The sequence below is a fragment of the Sarcophilus harrisii genome, chromosome 3 (genome assembly GCF_902635505.1).
Source record: "Sarcophilus harrisii chromosome 3, mSarHar1.11, whole genome shotgun sequence".
Taxonomy (NCBI): domain Eukaryota; kingdom Metazoa; phylum Chordata; class Mammalia; order Dasyuromorphia; family Dasyuridae; genus Sarcophilus; species Sarcophilus harrisii.
Window position 1 is genome coordinate 262,297,374 of NC_045428.1, and position 12,150 is coordinate 262,309,523.

The window sequence follows — 12,150 nt, forward strand, 5'->3', positions numbered from 1 at the left end:
TTTCATGGGAAGGCTAGAACTAAGCAGTCGAAAGTAAATGAAGTGAGGAGTTTGTGTAATCTAGTAAAGCCTATGAACTATTCGGAAGAATATTTTAAAATAATGCCTAGGATTACAAAAATCAAATACACTTACTTAAAAAGTTATCAATTTTAATGTCACAGATCCTAAGTTAAGGGCTTAACTATATTGTGAGTATAACTGTAGGTTATAGTATAAGTAGATTACAGGAAAGCATTTGACAAAGACTCATAAACGTGTTGGAGAAAGGTGAGAAAACTGTCTTTTAATACAAGTTTCAATGTACACTAGTTGAAAATAATTACATTTTGAAACCAATTGAAAGAATGGACCCTCCCAAATAGTTAATTTGTTGGAAGTCTCTAGTGGAATGCTTTAGGATCTGTCTTTTCCTTTCTGGTAGACAACATTTTAATCAGGACATTTAGATGAAGGCATAGATAACTAGTTCCACAAAATAAAGATGACTGGCATAAATACTATGTTAGATACCAGAAGCAAGATCAAATGAGATTTTAATAGATTAAAATGATAGCCTATCTTTTTGAATCCAAGTATAAGGCGAAAGATAAAAGAGCTTTCCAGTAGTTAATATGAATTATTTTGTAGGCTAAACATTCCAGTCACTTACTATTTCCCCCACTCTTCCCTTTCACTTTTGTATATTACCTCTTGCCATTAGATTATAAACTCCTTCAGGGCAGGAGTTGTCTTTTTCATCTATGTACCTCCCAGAGCTTAGCACATTGCCTGGAATATAGTAGGTTTTTAATGAATTTTATACCGTTCATTACTGACTTTTAGACAAAGATAAAACTTGAATCTAGATCTTCCTGACTTCAAAGGAGCTTCCGTTGAGATACTGTATCTACTTCTTTAACAATACCTGAAATAAAGTCTAAGTGGTGAAAAATGAAAATCAATTTACTAACTTTCTCCCCACCAAAAAGTAATTTATTTTTATCATTAGTTAATCCTCCATTGCCATACATGGATCTTCTGTTAGCTTACATAATTTTAGTTATTTTACTCCTTCCAGTTTTTGAAAAATGGTATTTAAAGATACTGGCCTAGATGGGCAACTTTAGGTTCAAAATATTGAATATCTCCATCTTGAATTTTTACTTTGTTGTTGTTGTTGCTGCTGAGGCAATTGGGGTTAAGTCCCTTGCCCAGAGTCACAGCTAGAAAATGTTAAATGACCGAGGCCGAATTTGAACTCAGGTCCTTCAGACTTCAGTGCTGATGCTCTATCCACTGCACCAACTAGCTACCTCCAAAACTTTATATTCTTAAAAATATTAAAAGCAGTTGTTGAGAAAAGTTGACCATTGTTTAAGAGATGTTCTTTACCTTGCTTTCTATTCTTGACAATAGTTCAGTGCAAAAAAGTTTTCAAGAGTACCCTTATAATTTCATAATAGAGAAAAGTTGGAAGCTTATCTAATTAATTGTATTTGCGTGTGCAATTAGACATTCAAAATCCTTTTCTAGTCAATATATCTCCTAAAAGCAGGCAAGTGAGACCATGTAGTTTTTTTTCTCATAAAAGAGTGTTAGCTGCTCACTATTTCAAAAAACAGCTACTTTAGTTAATAAGTTCTTCAAAGTATGCCTGATTATATAGCCAAATGACTATTTGCAGAGTAATTAGGAAATTTCCTAATTACACATTCTTAAATTTTGATCCAAGCCCTATTCTGTAAATGAAAAGTGCAAGTAAGAACTATGGGGCCAATTTTTAAAAGTAAATTTATTAATCATATTTTGATATCATTGTGTACAATCTCAAATAGAAATTATAAATCATGAAATTCATATAAAAATTCACAAGATGCTAAAAATAATTTGAACAGTATTTTTTCATTATTATTACAATTAATTCAACCTACCTTGGTAGAAATGTAATTGTGTTAAAGTAGCTTTCCCTCTTCCCATCTCCCCCAAAATCTGATCATTTCACAGTAACTTACTATGATAGCATTATTGATATCACCTGTCTGAATTGGAACAATCATTGTAACAAAAAACAGGTGGGAAAGTAGTAGCATGATCAGAACTATAAATGAGTATCATCAATTTTTAAAAGGTAGTATAATGAAATTATTTCTACATTTGATTTTAAAAGCTTTGTTTTTAGTATCAAATAATGAAATTATTGGGAGGTAACAATGAGCAACAAATAAAAACTTGAAAAATTTTTTTCACATGAGTTGTAACTTGTCCAAGGTTTACCCAAGTAAAATGGGAAACATTATCAATAGACCAGTAAATAGTCAAGATTCAGATACAGAAAACAGTGTGAAAAAGAAATTCACATTTTATTGGTCAGCCCCCTTTTTATGCTGTTTTGCAAACAAATTTCAATACAAACATAAAAATAGGTCTTGCTTATTAGAATATCACTTAATATTTTGGATAGTATTTACAAGAAAAAAATTTTGCACAAAAACGTACATCCAAGAACTATGGGCATGTCTAATAGTAAAGGCAGAATTACTTACTTTCCTTTCCCCAAACATGCAAACATCCATAAACATATTCAATGAAGGAAAAGTGCTTTTAAGAGTGAACATTATTTAAAACCACAATCTTAGACTTCATTGTACTTGATTATAAAAATACAATTAAATTATATTCTATGGAAACTCATTGTCTATATTGTACTAAATATTTTCTCATTGTCATTAAAGAAGAAACACAGTTAAATTAATTTTAAGATGGTTTTAATTAGTTTCAAAAACGACTAGATGAAATCTTTAAAAGACATAAAACAGGAATAATTCTGTCTTCCAAAGTAAAAATTACTACAAACTCTGAAGTTGGTAACACATTTGGACCTAATGAAATGTTTTGACTTTATGTCCAAATTCATTTTTTTTTCTCTTAAAAATGATTCTCAATATAGCTAAAATTGAGTCAGATAAGTCTTTATTTGGACCAATAGTTGTAAATTCAACAATGTTCAGCATTTATCCAATTATGACATCTAAGTAAAAATGTATGACACATAGTTGAATCCAGAATAGGGTATGTTTTCATCTACTGACATGGAATAGGTATTTCAATTATAAATGTTGTTAGCTCTTCAAGAAAAAGTACCTTCTGGAGATTAATGTGCACAACAACTCTCCCTTTGTGTACATAGTCATTATCCCCCAAATATTTGTGTACATAGTAGTCCAGCTAAAACTCAAATCCATTTTCACTGAGTGAGTACAATGTACTCTTTATTTTTAGGTACTACACTGTATATATACAATTTGTGGCCATACAACGTAAAAAACACAAAAAGGAGAGATAAAAGAGAAGGAACCAAAAAGGAAGAAAAAAGTCCTTCCCTACAAGAGCTAGGCAAAAATATGGGATGTTTTAATTATATTGGTGAGAATACTTAAGTAACTGAAGAATTTCAGTTAGGTGAAATAAATTTCAGGAAAATATTTAAACTATGCTGTTATTAAATTTCCCCTTTTTTATAATTTAGAATTGTTCAAGTATAGAACCTTTGGCCTTCCTATCACATAGGAAAGAGGCCCTTTAGGGACGCATGACAAAAATGAACCCTCTTTAAAAAAAAAAAAAAAAAAAAAAGCAGTGTAGAGAGGTATCTCAATTGAGTACTTGAAGCCAGAGTATAAAATTCCTAATCCATCAGCATTTGAAAATGTTTGAGAAGTCATCACAAATGGACTCTTAGTTTTTTCAAGATCCTGAGGGGAAGAAGGTAAGATGATAAAAATAACTGAGGGTCTTCAGTACCTTAAAGAATCAACCCAATCTTAATTGCTGATGTTAAAAAAATACACTATGTGTTTCTATAGTTCTTTCTGCTGTGTTTTCTTTAATTGAAGCCACAAGACTACCCATAGAGTTCTCATGAGTCATGCAGCATGTGGCTTATAAATAAAAATAAAGTTCTATTAGGTAGTATAACACAATAAAAGAAAGAATTGCTAGATTCTTTTGGTACATAAAAAAAGACTGCCTCCAGGGAGTCCATGGAATATATTCAGGTTATTTATGGAATACCTAAAACAGAGAGAAAAAAACAAAAAACAAAAACAAACAAAAAATATGTCAATAATACTTAATATTCAAGAGCTAAACAATGACTATTATAACTAAGAATAATGATTTTTTAATTTTCTAATAGCAAAAATAGAAGGCAATGTGAATTAAATTCAACTGCACAAAACTTTCATGCAAATTGAAAAAAGTTAATAGCTACTATTAAAGCATTTCACATTGGATTTTATAATTCTAAGTCACTGATATTCTCTGTTATCAAATTAATATATGTGATGTGACTTAACAGAATGATATCACCAAAACGGGGGAAAAAAAAAAAAGAAGACTATGACCATATTAGTTTTAGTAATGTAACTCAGGCTTTGAATAAGTGATATAAATCTTACAATCTTCCACAAATTATAAGATCTTAACTTGCTGTGCCAAAGTACTGAAAGATAGGCACAATTGATCCTCAGCAATTTTTCTCAATTTTTTTTTTTCTATTACAAGATATAACTGTATATGGAATTGTTTCTAAAGGGGTATCAAATTAAATTTAAAAGGCTTCCTCAAGAATATTCAGAATGCTTTCATTTAAAGGGCTAAGATATTAATTATTGCTATAAAGAAGCAAGACACCCTAAGGCTATATTATCCAAGGGCAAATTGAGTCTGGGTAACAATATAATCCTTGCCTCCTAAATTAAAATGCAAACTTATTAAAATTTTTCTCAATAATTAAATGATATAAATACTTTGAAAAGAGTCACTAAGAATGGTATCATGAAGGCATTTTATTTTTTTAAAAAATTCAAATACAAAACAAAATCTTTTCCTTATCCAATGTAATTTATATAATTTCTATTTTAACTTTAAATACAGTACTGAACTGAATACATGCCCAAAACTTTAAAATTTCTCATTCACAATATAAGAGGCTAAAGGATTAAGAAATACATCATGATTATGAGAAAAAAAAAATCAGAGTTAACAGTAGTGCCATTTTAAGATTATTTATTGTTGGTTCATTATTGCTATAAAAGTCAGGATGAAGAGAGTCAGCTATTATTAATAGCTGTTAAAAGACATTATTAATGTTCAAGTCAACAGTGTTTACCTTATATTTTTGAATCCACAATTCAATTTTCACTTGCAAAAAGTACTGCAATAATATTCAGCTTTAAGCCACAAGGAATTTGGGCAACAATTTAGAGTACTCATCCAATGGAATAAGTGCTTATTTTTAAGAATTAAGAACTGCTACTTCACATTTGGGCTTACTTATAAGAGGGATCCAGCATAATTAAAAAGACTTTTCAGTGATTTACTATAGCAAGTTTTCAATATCTACAAAAAATAATTGATTCCCATATATAACAATATTTTCCCCACAAAATTAGATACTAATTTTCAGCAATAGCCCTTTATTTTATTTCTTAAAATTAATAATATTCAATTTTGTTGGGTTCCTATATACATATTAGGATGCACCTCTCTCTGGCCCGAAAGCATAATCTCTCTTTACTACTACCGTTCTCTTATTCTGACTTTCCCTAGAAATAATGGGTCTAACTAAATAGACCTAAGATCTGTTTTCTAGGTTCTTCCATACTGAAATATCAAAAAGTACTGAAAACCTTTTTCTGCTGAATTATCACAGACAAAATACATTTAAGCTACCTAATAAAATGTTCTAATTCAAATAATAACTAACCTGAGATGTACCTTGCTCCGATTAACATTACCATGCTAGTCACTATAAAAAAGCCCAATGGCACACTACAGAAGATATTAGGGTCACCTGCTGTCATCCAAGGAAGAGGGAATTCCAGTCAAGCAAACCGAAAGAGAGACACATTAAAAAGTGCAAATTTGTGTTAAGAATATGAATAGCAAAAACACGAGTCACAAAATAATATATAGTATATTTTCAAAAGCTAGCAAGGATATATTAAATCAAAAATATAATCATTATAGAAAGCTTATGACAGTTGGCAACCAATACAGAAAGCATGCAACAATAAATATGCCAAGAATAACCTTGTATATATGCTAGGCAAATACAAAAAAGAATTTTGGGGGAGTTGAAATTTTAAGTTTAGCTTTGCTGCTGAACTATAGAATGTTAAATGAGTGATAAAGGTTTTCCCAAAGTAAGCTTGAATCACTCTCAGAATAGCAATTCTTTGGATTCCAGGAAAGAGTTATATTAGCTTAGTGAAAATAAGTCAAAATATTGGTTTATTTTATGAAGATATTAAGACTTTTTTTTTAAAAAATGAGTATGAAATAGAATTTGAATATGCAGGAAAGTTAAGTGACACTCTAATTGAAACATAGAGCACTGAAAAATCAATATGATTGCTTAGAATAGAACCTAAATAGAAGGTTGTGCAATTCTGAGAAATTTGGAAATTTTAAGATCGTCTTTAATTTGGGTAACAAAAACAATTTAAACAGATAATATTATACTCTTTCCCAGACATCGAGAAAATTTCACTTGATCATATTTAGTTTGATTTTTAAAAAATGCCATTTGCAGAATATTTTACTATTATAAAGAAGTTACTTGAAAATAGAGTCTGATAGAGAAGTATGTAAAGCAGAAGGAACTATAACTCCCATTTTATCTGTACACAAAATGATAATTTCTTTGTCTTAATAATGCAATGTTCCCAAATCCCATCTTAATATAAGGATATACTAATAGATAAAACAAAATATAAAAATCTCAAAAACTAAGGGGCAGCTAGGTGGATAGAGTACCAGCCCTGAAGTCAGGAAGACCCGATTTCAAATTTGGCCTCAGACACTTAAACACTTTCTAGCTGTGTGACCCTGCCTCGGCAAAAAAAAAAAAAATTTCAAAAAAAAAAAAAAATCTCAAAAATAAATATCTGACAATTGACAAAATTGGGCATAGCAAGAAAGAGAATTCTGTCTTAATAAGTACCTTTTACAATGTGTCCTGTCTCACAAGACTATTAACATCTCTACAATCCATTCATAATATTTTAAGCATTAGGTACAATAAATGCTACTTAAGGAATCCTCAGACATTTATACATTCATAGATCCTCAATTATTTTGATAAATTTAAAGTCTGCAATCTCCTGTATTAGTAATTAATTTCTTGACAATACTGATTGCTCCCTTTCTTAGATGATATATAAGAGCTACTATGTCTAAATCTAGTAAGCCTCTTATTTAGTATCAAATCTAAGAAAGAGTTTATTGTTTTGGTAGGGTAGCATATTTACATTTGAAGATATTTACAATATGTTAAATATTCTGGATAAATTAGACATTTGTTTCAAAATATTGCTTTCTGGAATGTGAAGTTCTGGAGATTTGACATTCTGTTTGTACTTGTCCTAGAAGTTTGTGCAATAAAAAACTTAAGTGGATCAAATCAAAGTCATTAAAATTTGTAATGTGGTAGTATAATAGGTAGTATAATATATATGTGTGTGTAATGTGTATATGTATATGTGATATACACACACATTACACACACACATATATACACATATGTATACATATATACATATATGTATATATTATAATTTTTAAACTAGTTTATAATGCTTAGGGCATATTTATTATCTTGCAAGTTCTAAGAAATCAGTAGTGAATAACAGCAAATCAGGAAGAACTACCAAATATTAGTATTCTCTCCCACTCTTCTTCAGAAAAGAAATCCTCCCAAAGAATTTGAAAGAATTCATCTCCACAATGTTTTGAAAATACTTGTTAAATTCTATAATGAATTGAAATGCAGTTTCAGAAGAAGCATTCAAGGTAGGAAAGACATTAAATGGCACAACAAAGTTGGCATGTAATTCCATGTATTATAAAAATAAAATTCAAATCTCCACAACTAGACACTACATAGCTCCAAGCCAAACAGAATTATAACTTGTATAAGTATCTATTATCAAAGGGAAACATTTCACACTTGACTAATTGAGAATTTTTATCCTGAATATGTCATACCTCTGGATTCCTTGGCCAGAAAAAAAGAGCTGACTAAAGTATATGCAAAAAAGTTTTATAAATTTGGTTTTAATTTGATATGCCATTAAAAAAAAAACCTATTGTTTAAAAAACAAAATTAATTAAATTAATTAAAACACATTAAGAAATTTAATTGATTATGCCATCTGGAATATTAGCAAATAAGGACTACCAAATTATGCAATATTTTTTGCCTTAAAGATTTTTAATATAAAATTGGAGACATTTTTTTCTTGGCAGCTAAAATCTCCAACACAAAAACTATATAATTATTATTGTCTTATTAAAAAACCATGAGTGAATCCTAGTTAGCAAAAAAAAAAGTTGCACACAAATAAAATTCTTAGAATCATAAATGAAAAACTATATTAAATTACTTGAATACAAGGGCAGTAACTTGTATGCTCCCCCCCCCAAAAAAAGTAAATGCTTACAATGGATATTCAGTGAATACTGATTATCAATATTCAAGTAACATCAAAACTGCAATAAACAATACTGCCACCGCTTTGATATAGAAAACTTAAGATTTAAGATTTAAAGAAATGGGAAAATTAAGTTGATTCAAAGGGGAAATATGGATTCAAACAAATGCTTTCTAGATGGCATAGTGGAAAGAAAGATTCAGGCCAATACTAATAAAAATGAGAATAATATTCCATGTAAGTACAAAAATGAACTGAATTAACAATTGTAATACAGCAAGGCAAGGGTTCTTATCCTGGGATTCATAAACTTGAAAAAAACAAAAACAACAAATGATAATTGTATTTCAATAGAGTTGGTTTTCTTTGAAATTTTAAATTTTATTTTGTAATTAAAAACATTATGCTGAGAAAGAATTCAAAAGCTTCCCTGGCTACCAAAGAACTTCATGACATATATACAAATATTACTCCACTAAAGAAGCTGTTAAAAATAATAAATCCTACCCTATGCTGTTTTATTATCTTTAGGAAGATAAAAGCTTGTGTTTTGGAATGTGAACAGAATTTGTTTACACCACTTTTACTAAATTTTCTTATAAATTCATTTCTTCATGCTCTGAATATCACTTTGAAAATAAGGAACTATTAAACTTAAGGGCCTGTCTATAAAGAGTTTACTTTGGGTATAGAGATCCTACTTAAAGGTACTAAGATATTTAGCAACTTTCTTGTTTTAGATTCTTTGAAATTAAAAGGCAAGAAATTATTTTCAAACTAAGTTCTATCTGCCAAAAATCATTTTATGTGGCCTTAAATTTGCTTTTCTTTATGAAAAATATTCTGAAATTAGAATGTAGCATTATGCAATGCATCATTTACTTCATTCATACCTGATCAGTTTAAAAAATGGTAATAAGGAGTTTAAAAAATGGAACCCATGAATTTTCTTTATTTTTCCTTTTAAAATTATACTACAAATTAAGTTTTTTGAAATGGTAGTAAAATAGTAACTTAAAATAGATAAAAGTTTTAACTAATTTTGATCATGTTTTTATATTTTTAAATAAATGTTTTATATATATGTTTTTATATTTTAGAAAAAAATTAGAAAAATCTAGAACACCAAATTGCTAACCAATTAAAATTACTTTTGAATAAAACAATATTAATAAAGGTAATAATTATCTTTACCATTTGCAGGAGACTCTCCCGTAGCCCAGCCCATTGATTTCTGCACAGCTTTTTTCCAAGTGGCATAACGAATTTCACTTTCTAGGATTAAAAAGGAAAATTTAACTTTTACTATGACAATCAATATTACCCTTTATTCTGGCCAAATTATTGTAAATTACAAACCGATACATCTGTTATAAACTTTATCAAAAACTTCTGGTTAGCTCTCTGACCTAGGACTAAAGCTGTTGTGAAGATCAAATGAGATTGTGTATATATACACATACACACATATTATATAGTATAAGAAAAATGTAAACTGATATCAATAAGACCCCATGCATCTAAAAATATTTTAAATAAGCATATATTATAAAATATGTAAAAACACATCGATTCACATTTTAAAGCAATCACATCAAACTTTGATGGATTCCCTGTGGGCCACCTCTTGACTTAAGAGAACCACATATTAACATCCACATTGTACAGAGTATTTTTTTGTTTTATTAAGTATTTCCCAATTACATTTTAATCTGATCAGGAACCCCTGGGGAATTTTGTGGCAGCTTGGCAAAGTCTGCTGCTTTAAAGCATACTTTTTGGAAGAGTTTGTCTTTACCTTCTTCATTGATCTGAGGTTCAAACCGTTCCATTGTGACAGCTGATAAATCTTCAGGCTCCAGACTCCAAACCCCAACTCCTTCTGCAGCACCTGCTGCCATGGCAGCACCCAGTGCTGTTGTTTCAGGCATCGAGGGCTTTACTAAGAATATAAAAATGCATATCAGTATAAGTAACAGTTAAAAATACCTAAAACAGCTTTTAAATTTATACTTTTATTCCTATCAATTTGGGGGCTCAAAATTTTAAGGCAAAAATGTTTACTAACCTACTGGTATACAAAGAATATCTGCTTGAAGTTGCATGAGAATTTTATTGTTGGTCATTCCTCCATCTACTTGCAAATGGCTGAGTGGAATTCCACAGTCTTTATTCATGGCATCCAAAATCTTAAATCAATATAATTTTCTAATTAAAATATAGTATCAGATATATTATAAATAAGCTTTACAATATTCAAAGAGAATTTTTTTATTTCTAAAAGAATTAAAGTTGAAAATACAGTTCAATTTCAAATATCTGCACAAAAATTATCTACTCTTCTCTCTTCTCTACTACCCAATCTATTGTACAAACTAGTTATGCTATTAGCTTAAGAAATACAATTCACAACATCTGCTGCTTTCACAACTGTATACACATGCACACACACACCTACATATATATATATATATAGAAAAATGGGACTTTATCAGTGTGAACACATTCACATTGTGTTTCCGAGGAAATAAGCAAATAAACCTCTATAGCATTCCTCAATTAAGTTTAGTGTACAAAATATTATGTATTCATTAAATAGTAAGAAATAAAGAATAAATGATAAACACGAGTTTTTTTTTTTTATTTTTTTTTTTTTTTACCTCTCTTGTTTGGAAACAAACAGCTTCTAATGCAGCAAAAGCAATATGCTGTTTATTGGTGAACTGAGTAAGGCCACAAATAATTCTGAAAATATAAACAGAAGTTTTGAAGATCAGAGAATTAGAAGGTCCCCTGACAATAAAGAAATTTTTTTTGGTGGGAAGGGGGATAGGGGGAAAGTTGAATTCATTGAGAATATATCAGGTTGACACTAAAGAAATAACATTTCTTACATTTCCCCTAATTTTATATATAGATATACAAAATAAAAAAAAAAAGTAACCTAAGAAGTTGAAATATTGAACTATTCTACTTTGATAATATCACTGCCTATATAACTTCTCCACAAACATGAGGAATCAAAGATATTGAAAAATAAGATTTTGCAAGAAGCTCTTATTAAAGGATCTGCTATTTAGCACTGCCAAGTCCTGGAATTACATTATCCTACACATTTTTTTTTTTCCATTGGCTAGGCCTGAAAAGTTTCGCTCAAATTACTTAAAATTGATTCTAAAATAGCTTTAGAATGAGGATGCTATGAAATAATTCAATAAAAGCCTCAAAAGAGAAATAATTTATTTTATTTTCATCCATACCCTCTTGCACTGGGCTCCCAGTATGGTGCATATAATCCTGAAAATGCTGGAACAAAGTAGCAGCCATAAGAAGTGCCCGCCTCTTTAGCAAGATTTTCTAATATGAGAAAAAAAAATCCATAAAAAGAATATATAGAAATACAATAAAGATACTTATTGTTGGTCCCTGCCCTAATGAAACTAGTACAAAGATTTTTTGTTTCCTATCATATAGTACAGCATATGGTACTCTTTATTTTAAATAATTTTAAATAACTACTATTCTATCTTATAGTATAACTGTGGCTTCCATCACCACTCCAGGTAAGGATTATACTACAAAAGTAAAAGGTGCAATATTAGGTGGTTCCTACTTTTGTTTTCAGTAACTCAAATTGTTCCTTCTAATTGCACGTAAGTGGTATATATCTAGT

The 12,150-nt window shown here is 29.5% G+C and overlaps 1 protein-coding gene across 5 annotated transcripts in view; it reads right to left on the bottom strand.

Annotated features, from left to right (window-relative positions):
• Positions 1–1,756: 1,756 nt before the first annotated feature.
• The window catches only part of GK (glycerol kinase), a 73,252-nt gene continuing 62,858 nt past the window's right edge, over positions 1,757–12,150 (bottom strand). For 2 of the 5 annotated variants that reach the window (XM_031959454.1, XM_031959456.1), the window contains 7 exons: positions 11,738–11,834; positions 11,138–11,222; positions 10,546–10,666; positions 10,276–10,419; positions 9,672–9,752; positions 5,750–5,836; positions 1,757–4,053 (listed from right to left, as the gene is read on the bottom strand). In XM_031959454.1, coding sequence (XP_031815314.1) covers positions 4,043–4,053; positions 5,750–5,836; positions 9,672–9,752; positions 10,276–10,419; positions 10,546–10,666; positions 11,138–11,222; positions 11,738–11,834 — 626 coding nt within the window. In that variant the 3' untranslated portion in view covers positions 1,757–4,042. Of the gene's footprint in view, positions 4,054–5,749; positions 5,840–9,671; positions 9,753–10,275; positions 10,420–10,545; positions 10,667–11,137; positions 11,223–11,737; positions 11,835–12,150 lie in introns of all 5 variants that reach the window. The other 3 variants (XM_031959453.1, XM_031959455.1, XM_031959457.1) reach the window with 2 other exon arrangements.